A 14255-nucleotide genomic window follows, 5' to 3' on the forward strand; every position below is an offset into this window, starting at 1 on the left:
GAGTAGTTTTTAACATATGCTTTAAATACTTCACTATTGTTAATACACCTTTCATCATATAGTTCATATAATCTTATTCTACTAATTGACTGACCTCCATTATACAAACTAACGCGTGCGCGCGTTATTGTATAGGCGGGTCCACACCAAGTCGCCTGGCAAGGCGGACGGGGGGCGTACACAGCAAGGTTGCATCGCTCGAACAGCCCGAGCCATTGCTCACATGACACGATGGCACCGCACGTACGCACAGCCGTGGCAGCTTAGGTATGCTTTTATTTTGCTATACACAACTATAAAAAATAGGAGAATCTCGTCTGTATGATGCTAACAAAGACTCCATTTTTTTAGATGCTTAACAGGAATATTCAATTTGTGGCTGATTTTTCTCCAAGAACCTTCCCTCATCCCTCTGTTAGTGTAATTTGGATCCCTGGCATCCCAAAGGCCAAATACATTTGCGGCGTATAAACTTATTAGTTGTCGACTCTGATCGTTCATTTTTGACTGCGGCACAAACCCAAACATGTGACGTCCACACTGCGCGAGGTAAGCGACGGAGGCACCTTTGAGCATTTCAAAAAACCGACACCACTCGGCTCAGCCGCGCGCGCGATTCCCCGAGCGTGAGCATGCGCCCGCCTTGGGCGAGCAACGAGCAACCAAGCGAGCGTAACCGCGGCGGCTAGCTTGGTGTGGACCCGCCTTATAATAGAGGTCAGTGCCCAGTGGTCCTTACTCTTTATCTAAAAAAATAAGATTTTTTTTGTCTGTTTTTAAAAAATGGTAACTGTCAAGTGTCAATTTCGGTCAATTTCAATCTTAGAGTATACATTAGCTTGCTATAATGTATACTCTATGATTTCAATGTAAACCATAGACATAATATATACTGTCGTAGCATTATAGGTTTATGATATAAACCATAGACATAATATATACTGTCGTAGCATAGATTTATGATATAAACAATAGTGCGTTTCATCCATGGAATTAATATGTACTACCGTAGTACATATTAATTCCATGGTTTCATCAAATAGTTCCTTTGCCGTCATGTTGGCACTAATGCAAATTAGTGTTGCCTCATTATCCTTACTGTGCTACCTTAAATTAGGGGAGATAATAATATGTTTTATAAAGAAAAATTTATATAATTCTAACTTTCGCTCGCGGCTCATCCTGCGTTAACGTCTATCCCTTGGGGACCCGTCTTTTTCCCGGGGTGAAAGGTACCCTGTCCTTCTCCATACTTCAGACAACGTGTACCTATGAAAGTTTCATGATGATCCGCTTAGTATTTTATGCGTGAAGACGTAACAAACAAACAAAGTCACTTTCGCATTTACTAGCTAAAAGCCGAGCTTTGTGAGGGCTCGCATCGTTACACCTTGACTGACTGATGATAACACATTTACATGTAAATAAAAATTACTATGTTAAATCACAAATCAATAGGCGTGATAGTTTTTCTGTAAAGTGTACCACAAAATGTACAGGTTGTGGAATAAACTAGGGCTCGCTTCGCTCGCCCTGATAATAATATCATGAGTACTAGCTTTTACCTACGACTTCGTTCGCATGACGCAGGTATGTAGTTTTCGTCACTAGAAGTTAATAGTTCCTTTGCCATCATGTTGGCATTTCTGTCTGTTAATAACGTAAACACGGTAGACACGCTCTGCGAGTATTCATAAGTTTTACTGTATTTCAGGGTGATTAAACTGATGCTGGTAACCCTATTTCACTAAGCTGAAATGGCGGCAACCTGAGTTATTCACTTTTATTGGGGCCCCGTTACGTTTTTCACGTTCACAAAACACTTTCACTCAGATTCACTCTTAACACCATCATTCTTTCACCACTCTTTAATGTTTTCGGCATGATTTTCTCACGAAATCAAAGTAAAACTTATGAAAACTCGCAGAGCATAATATCTACCGTTTTTACGTTATTGACAGACAGTAATGCCAACATGACGGCAAAGGATCTGTGGTCAATTTCCAAACAAATATATACTAGTAAATTAGTAATCTGTGTTTCCAAACCAAATATATACTAGTAATCTGTGTTCCAAACAATATATACTAGTAATCTGTGGTTCCAAACGTCAAGACTAAAGCGGCTGGGGATTCGTGTTGTTTTGGGTTAGAGAAATATATACTAGTAATCTGTGTATATTATTTTTATTATATGTTATCTTAAAGAACGTAGCTTATGTTGAAAAAACAAAATAAATAAACCTTTTAGAATGGATGGACCACCTGGTACCATGGGATCAAACAACAACAGCGGATCTATAGGACCACCAGGCATGCCTGGTTTTCCGCCTATGCCACCACCGCCGGGTGCTATGGGGCAAGGGGCGCCTGGCACCATGCCTCCTAATACAGCTGGAGGACCTCCTATGCCGCCGGGAATGGGTCCACCGCCTGGTATGATGGGTATGGGACCTCCTGGCATGGGACCGCCGCCACCTGGGATGGGGCCACCGGGGATGGGTATGGGGCCACCTCCACCGATGGGTCCGCCCGGCATGTCGTCAAGAATGCCTCCGAATATGATGCGAGGCGGATCTAACATGAAAGGAAACTACAACCAAAGTATGGATATGGGCCCACCGGGAATGGGTCCGCCGCCCAATATGGGTCCTCCCGGCATGGCCCCATGGGAGGGCCAGGGCCAGCCCGGCCCGCCGGGTTGGTCGAGAGGACGAGGTGATGGTCCACCGGGCTGGGATGACGGTGGCGATGAAGAGGAGCAGCAGGATGTTAATGAAGAGCAGCCTCCCGGGCAGCAGCCTTTGCCATCTCTGCTGACAATGAAAATAGACACACCTGAGGAATTCCGCAACAAGCCAAATGTCCCGGGAGGTGTTGTCCTGCCGAAAGCTTTGGAGGAAGCCCTCGCATACAAAGATCAAAGGCAGGCAGCCTTAGGTGATGACACTGAAAAAGAAGCAGGTATAGCTTGTTGCTTCTGTTATTTCTTATTTTTTCATTCATTAACCTATTAGTAAGTAAAGGTTGAAGCCATAAGCTACAGAATAATTAACTTTTGTTATTGAATTGGTTAATTAATGCATCAACTCCCAAGTGGTCACATTCAACTGATAACAATAGATTTCCAGGAATCCACGATCGAGGGATTACAGATTACAAACACAAGGGTTTTTAAAATTTGTACAGTATGACCATAGCTTTATTTTATACAACAAGGCATTTTAATAACAAAATTAAAATTTGCATAAATTGTATGCATGATTGGACTTTGAAATTTGCAGAGGCCGAACAAGAATTAGAAGCTCCTCCAGCTCCGGTGATCAGCACAGAGTATGACGCTGAGGAGGATGAAGGTGATTCTGATGACGATAATATCCCCGAAGCACCAAACCCACCAATCATCAGTAAACAAGATGTAAGTATTGGTTTGTGGAGATGACCAATAAACAATTCATTATTATATTATGAATTATGATATTACAATAGTTACCTTGGTAGAATTTTTTGCTGTAAATATATTTTAACAACAACAGTGTTTAAATAAATATTTTTTTGTGTTCCTATCAATGATAACATTTTTTGAGGGCAGTGAATTTTCAAATAAGTTTTGGATTTGTCCAAATCAATTATTTATTACTTTTTTAATTTTTAAGTATTTGGTTACATTTTATACCCAAGATGTTTTTTGTAATTCCAGACATTGGTAAGTAAGGCCAACAAAAACAAACGTAAAAAGAAAAAGAAGAAGGAAGCAAAGCAAAAACGTAAAGAAGCCAAGATGAAGATGGAAGTAGATGGATCAAAGAAAGATGAGAGTACCAGTAATAAGGAAAATGAAAAGGAAGCTGAAATTGAGTATGTATTTTAGAAGTCACAATTTTCTTCTTATAGGGGGTAATACATTATCATTTATATTGGATCATTTCTATGATCATATATAGGATCCAATATATATGATCATTTGATCATATCCACGTATTACATTATCATATTTCATTGATCCTATTTTACGTCATATGTGGTTTCAATAGCCAATGGAGAACGCTAACACTGACAGGTATTGACGTCAGGGTTACTAGATCTCAGAGAATTTGATTTGTCAAAAGACATCCTCATTTTTAATATGGCTTGTTTTTTGTTATTTCAGCAAGATTATCCAAGTATATAATTAGAAAAATAATTACATTACATTATTTGAAACTTGTTAACGAACAAGAAATTAAAAACTCTTTTTTATATTAAATAACTGGCAACACCTATTTCTATGACCGTATTGGATCCAATCTCTCAGCAAATGTCAAAAATCTATGATCAAGGAAGAAATGAATCATATGTCTATATTACATTATCCAATATAATTGACTCAATGATCTTGGATCCAATATATATGATAATCTAATATCCCCCTATGACATAATATTTTAAAAAAATTTATAAAGTCAATAATTTGTGTGCAATTAAAAGTATAGTCCATGCAGTCCACGAAGACGCACACTACCAATTTTTGGGTGAGCATCTTTCCCTTTGACCGTGAAGCTTTCTCTTAATTGTTTTATTTATTGTAGTGTGCGCGTACACTCATAGGTAGTTACTGTGTACCGATATTACACTCAAACATTGGCGAAAGCTTGCACACATATTTGATTACAAGGAATAGTGGGGCGTGTCTTCGTGGATTGCACGGACTATAGTTGGCTTCTGTTAATTACAGTAAATCTATGGATTTATTAAGTTTTACTGTATCATATTTTGTCTGCACTAATTGCCAATCATTGTTTTTAGAATTATAGTTGTGTGTAATACTGTTTATTTTATAACAATATGTTTTGAATGTTATAGATATGTTCAAGAGAATATACAATTTCATGAGTTGGAACCCATGTATAGACAGTTTCATCGTATTCTAGAGTCATTCAAGATAACAGAAGTTAAGGAAGAGTTGATTAAGGATGAAGAAAAGGATGCGCCCAAGCCGGCCAAGGTCCAAGAAAAAGTCACAGACCAGTTTGCCACTGACGAAGAAGCAGTAGAGGTATACATTTTTATATTTTAGGGTTCCAATAAGGTCCCATTTTTAACCCAAAGGATTAAAAATGGGACCCTATTACTAAGACTTTGATGTCTGTCTGTCTGTCTCCAGGCTGTAACCCAAGAACGGTAATACCTAGGGAGTTGAAATTTTCACTGATTATGTATTTCTATTGCCGCTATAACAAAAAATACTAAAAACAAAATAATTTTAATATTTAAGGGGGGCTCCCAAACAACAAACATGATTTTTTAAACATTTTTTTCTCGGTATCAAACATGACAACAGGTACACCTGAAATGTTCACAAAATACTTGGTTAAATAAAATTTAAACTAATTTAATAATTAAGGGGGACTCCCATATAACAAACACATTTTTTCCTATCTTTGCTCTATAGTAACGTGGTACAAAACCCTTCGTGCGCGAGTTCAACTCGCACTTGTCCGATTTTTTACCTTCTCTCATAAGTTTCTTTATCCAAAAGTTCTCATCTTGGCCACCTTAAGTGGAAGCCTCCTCCATCTGTTTTTATTTGTTGCTATTCTACACCATAGCATTATTATGAGACATGTATTCATTCTTTTGTACTATCAGAGAAGTTCATTCCTAGACAGATGGGGGACCTGCGTAGTTTGGACGCGTTACGTAAAACCCAACCGACAGATCACAATTATGAATTAACATTGAATTGACCAAATGATGTTGGTCTGTCAATTGCCAAGGGATCAATTTCCTCGATGGTACATATGGATAGAATTTAATTGAAGTATACTATGCTGCGCGGTATTTTAGCAGGGCGTAGGCACAAAAAATAAAAGTAACATCACCAAATTTTTAGCTGCAAAGGCTGGCGCTTCTGTAATAAAATCCGTATAAAGGTGAACGCACATTAGTACACCATACGCGCCGCATCCCAGAATTCGTTGTATGAATTGACGTCGCGAAATGCGGCGCTTACGGTGCGGACAAATGTGCGATCAGCTGTAAAGATTACCTTGCTTAGTATAACATAAATTATTATTATTGTTATAACATACAGAAACACGCAGCGGACGAAAAAGAGCGTCTTTCCAAACGCAAGCTCAAGAAGCTGTCCCGTCTGTCAGTGGCGGAGCTAAAGCAGCTGGTGGGGCGCCCAGACGTAGTGGAGATGTATGACGTGACGGCGCGAGACCCGCGCCTGCTGGTTCATCTGAAGGCCCACAGGAACACCGTGCAGGTGCCACGACACTGGTGTTATAAGAGAAAGGTTTGTACCTAAACCAGTGGTGCCCAACTGGTGTTGCTCCAAGGGCTATTTAGAAAAACCCGATAAGCCACGCGGGCACCACGAAGTTTAAAAAAAGCATAAGCGATATAAAGGAAACTAGGTAATTTAGTTATTGTTTATTTAATTTATTTGACCCATATTTTTCGCGGGCGCCCAGATAACAGGCTGCGGGCTACCAGGTGCCCGCGAGCTACCAATTTGGCGACACTACTTTAAACTTACTGACATTGTTTAAAAACACGAAAAGTTAAGACTGTTCTGCAAAAACCATATTTATGTCGTATTTAATTAATGGTTATCTTTTTTCTCTATATGCTAAAATCGTTAAACCAATTTTAATGAAACATAATATTTTGGTATAGAGATTGACAACTTGAGTTTTTATCCAGTAAAAATGTACGGCTCCCGCATGATAACCGAATCATTACATAATTAACATCTAGTATTAAATAACGGATATAAATTTAAAAAGTTAAAAATAATATTTTGAGATACTCACATCTCACAAGGCAAGATTTTTATAATATTGTTTGTTTTACAGTATCTACAAGGGAAGCGTGGTATTGAGAAGCCACCGTTCGATCTACCCGACTTCATCAAAAAGACGGGTATTATGGAGATGCGGGCGTCGCTACAGGACAAGGAGGAGACTAAAACCCTCAAGGCCAAGATGAGGGAACGGGCGAGACCCAAGCTCGGCAAGATTGATATTGACTACCAGAAGCTACATGACGCGTTCTTCAAGTAAGCAACTTTTGTGTTGTTTCAATGTTGAAAGTAAAATGTTGCGTCTCGAGTGAAGTAACTCCATATAGACCAAAGAGATGGTGACACAAAAATCAAAATACTAGGTCATTTGTACCAGTATGGCGGTTCTTCAGGGGTCTAATTACATAAAGGCAAAAAGGAAAATGATGGTCATAGCGCTCGCACCGGCGGCCCGAACGCGTCGGATAAATAACGAGTGTCGAACGATTTGTGCAACAAAAATGCTTGTATTATATCAGATATGTAGTTTGGCGAAAAAAAAATACTCCTTTGCAGTGGTGGCCGCCAGCCATTGGGACCTGTCGGAAAAGTATAGCAAGGTGATTTTCGTGAATAGCTACTTGACGAGGATTAGCTACGCAAAAATTAGCCGAGTACAATTGAATTAGACCCCTGAAGAACCGCCATACTGGTACAAATGACCTAGCATTTTGTGTCACCATCTATGTCTGATATAACTTGGTTTTTATGCAACTTACAACTTAAATAAAATAGTGCTGTGATATTAGGTTGAATTTTGACCGTTACATTTTTATTAAAGTTATAAAATTACCAAATTATTATCATACAATTTTAAATATTTTTTTCAAAATCAACAATTTTATAAATGTGATCATAAAATACACAATTTGTATCACATTCAGTCATGTTGAAAGACTAGACTGAAAACTTTCTCTTAGCAGGGTTTTACAGGCTCCAGCATAAATAGGTAAGCACAATCTAAATTATTTACATACTTATTTTTAACATTCTTTATACAGGGTTGTCCCGTAAATCGACGTAAACCCGTGATAGTTACAATAGTTATCAGAAAAATAAAAATCCAAGTAATGTTTCTCGAAAAATATGTACAAAGCTTTAAAAAAAATCGAAAAATTATTTATACATAATATTCTCTCCAACATGGAGACTAGAAACATTTTATCCACATGCTCCATAAGCCGAACATATCATAGAGTAAATATGAATTTGTAGCTGACCAGTGACCCGGAAAATGTTGATTTGCCATATAAATTTTAAATCATTTCTAGTATCAATATGAAAAGTAAATAAAAACTAAGGCCAAACATTTGTTAGGCCTGAGAATTGGTTTTACATTTGTAAGTACATACAAATTTCATTAAAATCGGTTGAGCTGTTTGGTAGAAGTTCGCGCACAAACACGAGAATTATTAGATATTTTTTGTACTGTAGCATCTGACTATTGTTATAACGAATTTGTACCGCTAGATGGCAGACGAAACCGCGCATGACTATCCACGGCGACTTATACTACGAGGGCAAGGAGTTCGAGACGCGACTGCGGGAGAAGAAGCCCGGGGACCTGTCTGAGGAGCTGCGGACCGCGCTCGGCATGCCCGTCGGCCCCGGCTCGCACAAGGTGAGCCCCGCCCCCGGACTACAGCGGGAGCTCCACCTGTCCGTCCAAGCTAGCAGCCTAAGAATGCTCTACTTATCACAGTGCTAGGGTCCCGGAGTGTACGAAGGATGCTACGATTCTCAAAAACGCACGAGTCTTGCCTTTCAAGATAGAATTAACATAAGATTTATTTTGTACTGGGTGCAATTCGTTGCAAATAGTTTCATTAACTCTACATCAGTGTAAATCTTAGCCTTTAAGAATGCCAATAGACATACATTATTGGTTACTATACATTATACATAATATAATAAGACATTACATATGGTACACATATATGTGGGAGAGCCATGCTTCGGCACGAATGGGCCGGCTCGACCGGAGAAATACCACGTTCTCACAGAAAACCGGCGTGAAACAGCGCTTGCGCTGTGTTTCGCCGAGTGAGTGAGTTTACCGGAGGCCCAATCCCCTACCCTTTTCCCTTCCCTACCCTCCCCTATTACCCGATTCCCTCTTAAAAGGCCGGCAACGCATCTGCAGCTCTTCTGATGCTGCGAGTGTCCATGGGCGACGGAAGTTGCTTTCCATCAGGTGACCCGTTTACTCGTTTGCCCTCTTATTTCATAAAAAAAAGGCATTACTGCAATGTTTTCACCATTGCCGGTTTTAGCACTACCAGCGCCCTTGGCGACATTTCTTCGGCGGCCAGGGTGCTGGTTGTTGTAAAAAAGGGCGCCCCTTTTATCCGGTGCCCTGGGCGGCTCAACGTTCTGTCAATATTATGATACGTGTGCAAGATATCGGATTTTGGTCGGAAAATTTACTATAATATTATGTGCTAGTGGCGACTCCTGCGTAATATTTCCTATTGCAATTTATTAATAACATTTTACCCCAGGTGCCGCCGCCGTGGCTGATCGCGCAGCAGCGCTACGGCCCCCCGCCATCGTACCCCAACCTGAAGATCCCGGGCCTGAACGCCCCCATACCGGAGGGGTGCGCGTTCGGCTACCACGCGGGCGGCTGGGGCAAACCCCCCGTGGACGAGACCGGCAAGCCACTCTATGGGGATGTGTTCGGACACCATACCGCGGGACAGGATGTGAGTTATACGAGTAAAATTTAGTAGATGTAACGTCACGACGTGTGTTCGTACGTTGACTATTAAAACATCAACTAAAGGCAACATTACAAGAAACACTTAAAAATTAACGCAAAGTAATATGTTTAGTTTTGGTTAATTAATGGATTGTGCTAAATTAATTACCGATAAATAAATTAACATTTTGAAAAAATATATTTAATTGTTTTTTTCTTAACAGGATGCTGAAGATCAGGATATAGACAGGACGATGTGGGGAGAACTGGAGTCGGAGTCTGAAGAGGAATCTGAGGAGGGTAGGTTGAAGTTATCAAAGACTAACTTTATCTTGCGACAATTCGACTACGAAAAATGGCGTGTCCCGAAAAGTTGTATAAGCTTTATTCTATCCCAAATTGAATACAGCCGCACTCAGAGTCGAATATTGATTACTTAACTGAAATTAAATGAAGATTTTGACGTAAGCCCTATACACTATCTGTCAAAATCTACATTTAATTCCCGTCCAGTAATTAATAATATTCGTCTTCAGAGACTAAATGCGGCACGGCGGTTACACTGTAATATATTTTTAATACTACTACCCTACTTGTCAATCAAGCAAACTGCCTTGTTCTACCTAATCTATTGAATGATTAAATTCACAGAGGAGTCTGAAGAGGAGGGTTCCGGCGGGGAGGGGGCGGCGGGCGGGGCGGTCACCCCCGCGGAGGGGCTCGCCACGCCCCTGGGGCTCAGCTCCGTGCCCCCCGGCATGGAGACACCCGACACCATCGAGCTCAGGAAGAAGAAGCTCGACTCCGACATCGAGGGGTGAGTGACAGCTGTCACATTGACAGTTCTTGTTTTTTTTTTAGATTTTATGGCCTGTAACGAAACCCTTAGGCCAAAGTCTTCTTTTTTATCGTCCGGCATAACTTAGAATTTGCTAATGTAGTCGGAGATTTGTGGGGTGAGTTGGAATTTTTGAAAGCAGTGAAATGTCAAACTACGGAGTATAAACCGTCAAGGAAGTTTTAGAGCGTCATTGTTATTGTCATGGGGGCGTGTATGCTAAACAGATATCAACCGAATTGACGCCGATGTTCTTTTTTCGGTAACATGCGCGGAGGTAGGCGTGACTTGTGAACATTGTTGAAGCATTGTTGCTGCTGTCTGTCTGTCATAGCTGCATGTCTGCTGGTTGTCATTTTACAACAATATAGTGTCGGCGTTAGTTCTGTTTTGTACAATTCCTTACTATAAAATGCCTTGTGGATATTAACTGTTAGGCGATTTTCAAGGACAGTCAATTGTCAAGTTGTCACTTTTTATTAATTTAGGTAGTACCAGAGCAAACAGAACTAACGTGTAGGCCGACTTAGAAGAGATCTCGAAATTTATACGTTTGACATAGTATGTCATATCGGCCGGCGCGCGCCATACTACGGCCCGATACACATTGGGCGTTTTGAAGTGCGCGTTAGGCACGCGTACCCGCTCTAAGGCTGCGTTTCCAACATATGTGTTGCGAGGAATGGTTCCTAAAAACACATTCCTCTTATTACATCTCTGGTGGAAACTGGAAACGCAACCTAATTCGTTACTCTGCTGAGTAACGCATTAGGCTGCGTTTGCAGTTGTGATACATGTCGAAATTGATAATAGCACTCGCGTAGATTCGCTCGTTTGTTTCGAGGAACTCCTTACTTCTGTCTAGTCAGGTAATAATCAATTATTATAACCCACTATAATGTGTGTTGTTCCAGTGGCGATACGCCCGCGCTGTACCAGGTGGTGCCGGAGCGGCGCGTGGGGCTGACGGCCGGCATGATGGCCTCCACACACGTCTACGATATCGGCGCCGCCAACCCCGGTACACTTGTTTATACGTTAATAGTATTAACTTAATACATATTACATGCAAGTTGCAACTAACCATAACATGAAGTCATTAAAATAGCTATATCATAACACTAACACAAACAAACAAAAATTTCATAGTGTTTCTATTGTGCAATTATTTTGAAATAGTAAGGCAGTATATAATGAGTCGAATATTCAACTAACTAGAAATATATCTACAGGCAAACGCGGTGCTGGCGCGCCTACGGGTGCGGCGAGCGCGGGGGGCGGGGCGAGTTCGGCGGGAGCGGGGGGTGTGGAGGTCGCTCTGGACCCGAGCGAGCTGGAGCTGGAACCCGAGGCGGTGGCGGCGCGCTACGAACGACACCTCCGAGAGACCCGCCCCCGCGCGAGAGAGGACCTGTCCGACATGTTGGCGGACCACGTCGCCAGGCAGAAGGTAAACAAACGCTCGGGTAGACAGGGACTATTGATAGCTACGTACGCCATTCTTTAGGCATGTATTCCTCAAATTATCACGGCAACGAAGGTCGTATACAAAGCAGTTTTGGTTTTAACGAACATCGTAAGTTACATGTCTATTATGTTCGGGGTTAAAAATTGGGTTGAAAAGCTTCTCATTTTCTATAAGTAAAGTAATAATCGAGATATTAGGCCCATTTTTTGTTATTTTGAAAGCGTCGGTGGCATCATCACTTATTATCGACGAGCGCTCTGCTACACGGTCGATTACGTACTATCTGGCAAGGACATGTTTACAGTCGTAGCCGATTTTCGGTCTCCCGATATTAGGATCTCTGATTTTAGGACTGTGACTTGTGAGTAGACCACTTATCATGATGGTAATTGTTTTTTATTGTTTCAGAACAAACGGAAGCGGCAACAGAACACGGATCCAAAGCAAGCCAAGAAATACAAGGAGTTCAAGTTTTAAAATCCTTAGCAAATTATGTATACATTTTTGTGTAATAATATTATAGTGATTTTCAGAATTACTTTTACTTTCTAAGTGAAATAAACAACTATACACAAATACTTTTATTTGTATTACTTATCCTTATTGTACTTTCTGTGTGTTGCTGCATATAAAAGCATTTGTTAATGTCTAATATTATTCTAAATCTAATACCGCGGCCGCATATGCGTAGTGCTTCGCGCTAAAACCGATACTATTGGACGATCTGCGTTTATCGTCCAATAGTATCGTCTCATAGCACGAAGCTTCGGACGATAGACGCATGTGCGGCCGGGTCGTAATCATAGTAATTCGCCATACAGTACACTATGGCGGCCGCTGGAGCTATTGCTTCATTATTTTATTATTAAAGTGTGTCTGTCTGTTACGTCTTCACGCCCAATCCGCTGAACAGATTTTGCTGGGTTTGGAGACGTCATCTCGTAATTTATATAATACTAGCTGTCCCGGCAAACGTTTCTTTTGCTAAGTACTCACATACGGTTTTGCTCGATAGTTTTACTCCGAATCGAAGGAAATGACATATTTGACATGTTTAATTTCATCGAGCCGGCTCGAAGCGAGCCTTTTAGGCCTGGAGATACTGACACAAAATTCTTGGTCATTTGTACCAGTATGGCGGTTTTACAGGGGTATAATTACGTAAAGGCAAAAAGGAAAATTATGGTTATAGCGCCGCACTGGCAGCCCAAACGCGTGGGCGTTAATCGAACGTGTCGGATAAATAACGAGTGTCGAACGATTTGTTCCACAAAAATGCTTGTATTTTCAGATAGTCGAAAAAAAAAGTAGGCGAAAGCGTAATGCCATACTTGTCGGATGCGGCTTACAGCCCGCCATATCGACGCGAATACGTTAATTTTAATAAAAAAATTGAACCATTTGTACCAGGCTAGTTTTTGCATAGCTAATCATCGTCGAGTAGCCATTCACGAAAATCACCTTGCCATACTTTTCTGACAGGTCCCAATGGCCGCCATACCACTGCAAAGGTGTAATTTTTTTTTCTCCAAACGATTTGTACCAGTATGGCATTTAAATTTTTGAATAGTATTTGACAAAATATGACCATGATATGACCGTTATTATTTTTCCCATACTTCTAGTAGAGGGAAAAAGTGGCGCCATACTTGAAAAACCATTTGAAATTACGTATAAAATCTTAGGATTTTGTGAAATAATATTGTTCATATTCGCTACCTCCCACAGGTATGGCATTATCAGGCTCCTATTTATGATCATACAGGGAACTGTTAAGAAAAGTTTCAGGGTGGTACAAATCGTTTGGCGAAAAAAAAAAATTACACCTTTGCAGTGGCCAGTGGTACAATTTTTCTATGGCGGCAAATGGCGGCCATTGGGAGCTGTCGGACAAGTATGGCAAGGTGATTTTCGTGAATGGCTACTCGACGATGATTAGCTATGCAAAAACTAGCCTGGTACAAGTGGTTAAATTTTTTTATTAAAATTAACGTATTCGCGTCGATATGGCGGGCTGTAAGCCGCACCCGACAAGTATGGCATTACGCTTTCGCCTACTTATTTTTTTTTTACTATGTGAAAATACAAGCATTTTTGTGGAACAAATCGTTCGACACTCGTTATTTATCCGACACGTTCGATTAACGCCCACGCGTTTGGGCTGCCAGTGCGGCGCTATAACCATCATTTTCCTTTTTGCCTTTACGTAATTATACCCCTGTAAAACCGCCATACTGGTACAAATGACCAAGAATTTTGTATCAGTATCTCCAGGGCTATTCAAGCTGTCAGTTTTGCGATCCACACTCCAAACGGTGGTTATTGCTCGATTTGGAGTAAAACTCTCCAGCAAAACCGCATGAGAGTACTGAGTACTTAGCAATAGCCATATAAAGTATTTCGCCCGTATTATTTCA

The 14255-nt window shown here is 40.7% G+C and overlaps 2 protein-coding genes across 2 annotated transcripts in view; one reads left to right on the forward strand and one right to left on the reverse strand.

The window, feature by feature from the left end:
- LOC121726706 (nucleoporin Gle1) overlaps positions 1 to 14255 on the reverse strand; it is a 29257-nt gene that overhangs the window by 352 nt on the left and 14650 nt on the right. The window contains exon 3 of the mRNA XM_042114196.1: positions 8532 to 8535. The gene's annotated coding sequence lies outside the window, so the exon portion shown is untranslated. The remainder of the gene's footprint in view (positions 1 to 8531; positions 8536 to 14255) is intronic.
- On the forward strand, positions 2112 to 12408 carry LOC121726705 (splicing factor 3B subunit 2). The gene is made up of 13 exons (XM_042114194.1): positions 2112 to 2963; positions 3284 to 3417; positions 3700 to 3857; positions 4842 to 5034; positions 6073 to 6282; positions 6845 to 7047; positions 8302 to 8452; positions 9333 to 9536; positions 9757 to 9832; positions 10184 to 10349; positions 11285 to 11391; positions 11603 to 11820; positions 12247 to 12408. The coding sequence occupies exons 1-13, from the start codon at positions 2252 to 2254 to the stop codon at positions 12313 to 12315; spliced, it is 2601 nt and encodes an 866-aa protein (XP_041970128.1). The 5' UTR covers positions 2112 to 2251; the 3' UTR covers positions 12316 to 12408.

The sequence above is a fragment of the Aricia agestis genome, chromosome 4, assembly GCF_905147365.1.
Source record: "Aricia agestis chromosome 4, ilAriAges1.1, whole genome shotgun sequence".
Classification (NCBI taxonomy): Eukaryota; Metazoa; Arthropoda; class Insecta; order Lepidoptera; family Lycaenidae; genus Aricia; species Aricia agestis.

Coding starts and splice junctions, on each gene's coding strand:
- LOC121726705 (XM_042114194.1), top strand. CDS start 2,252: ATGGATGGACCACCTGGTACCATGGGATCAAACAACAACAGCGGATCT. Junction 5,035..6,072: donor CTGACGAAGAAGCAGTAGAG/GTATACATTTTT, acceptor TATAACATACAG/AAACACGCAGCGGACGAAAA. Junction 9,833..10,183: donor TGAAGAGGAATCTGAGGAGG/GTAGGTTGAAGT, acceptor TTAAATTCACAG/AGGAGTCTGAAGAGGAGGGT.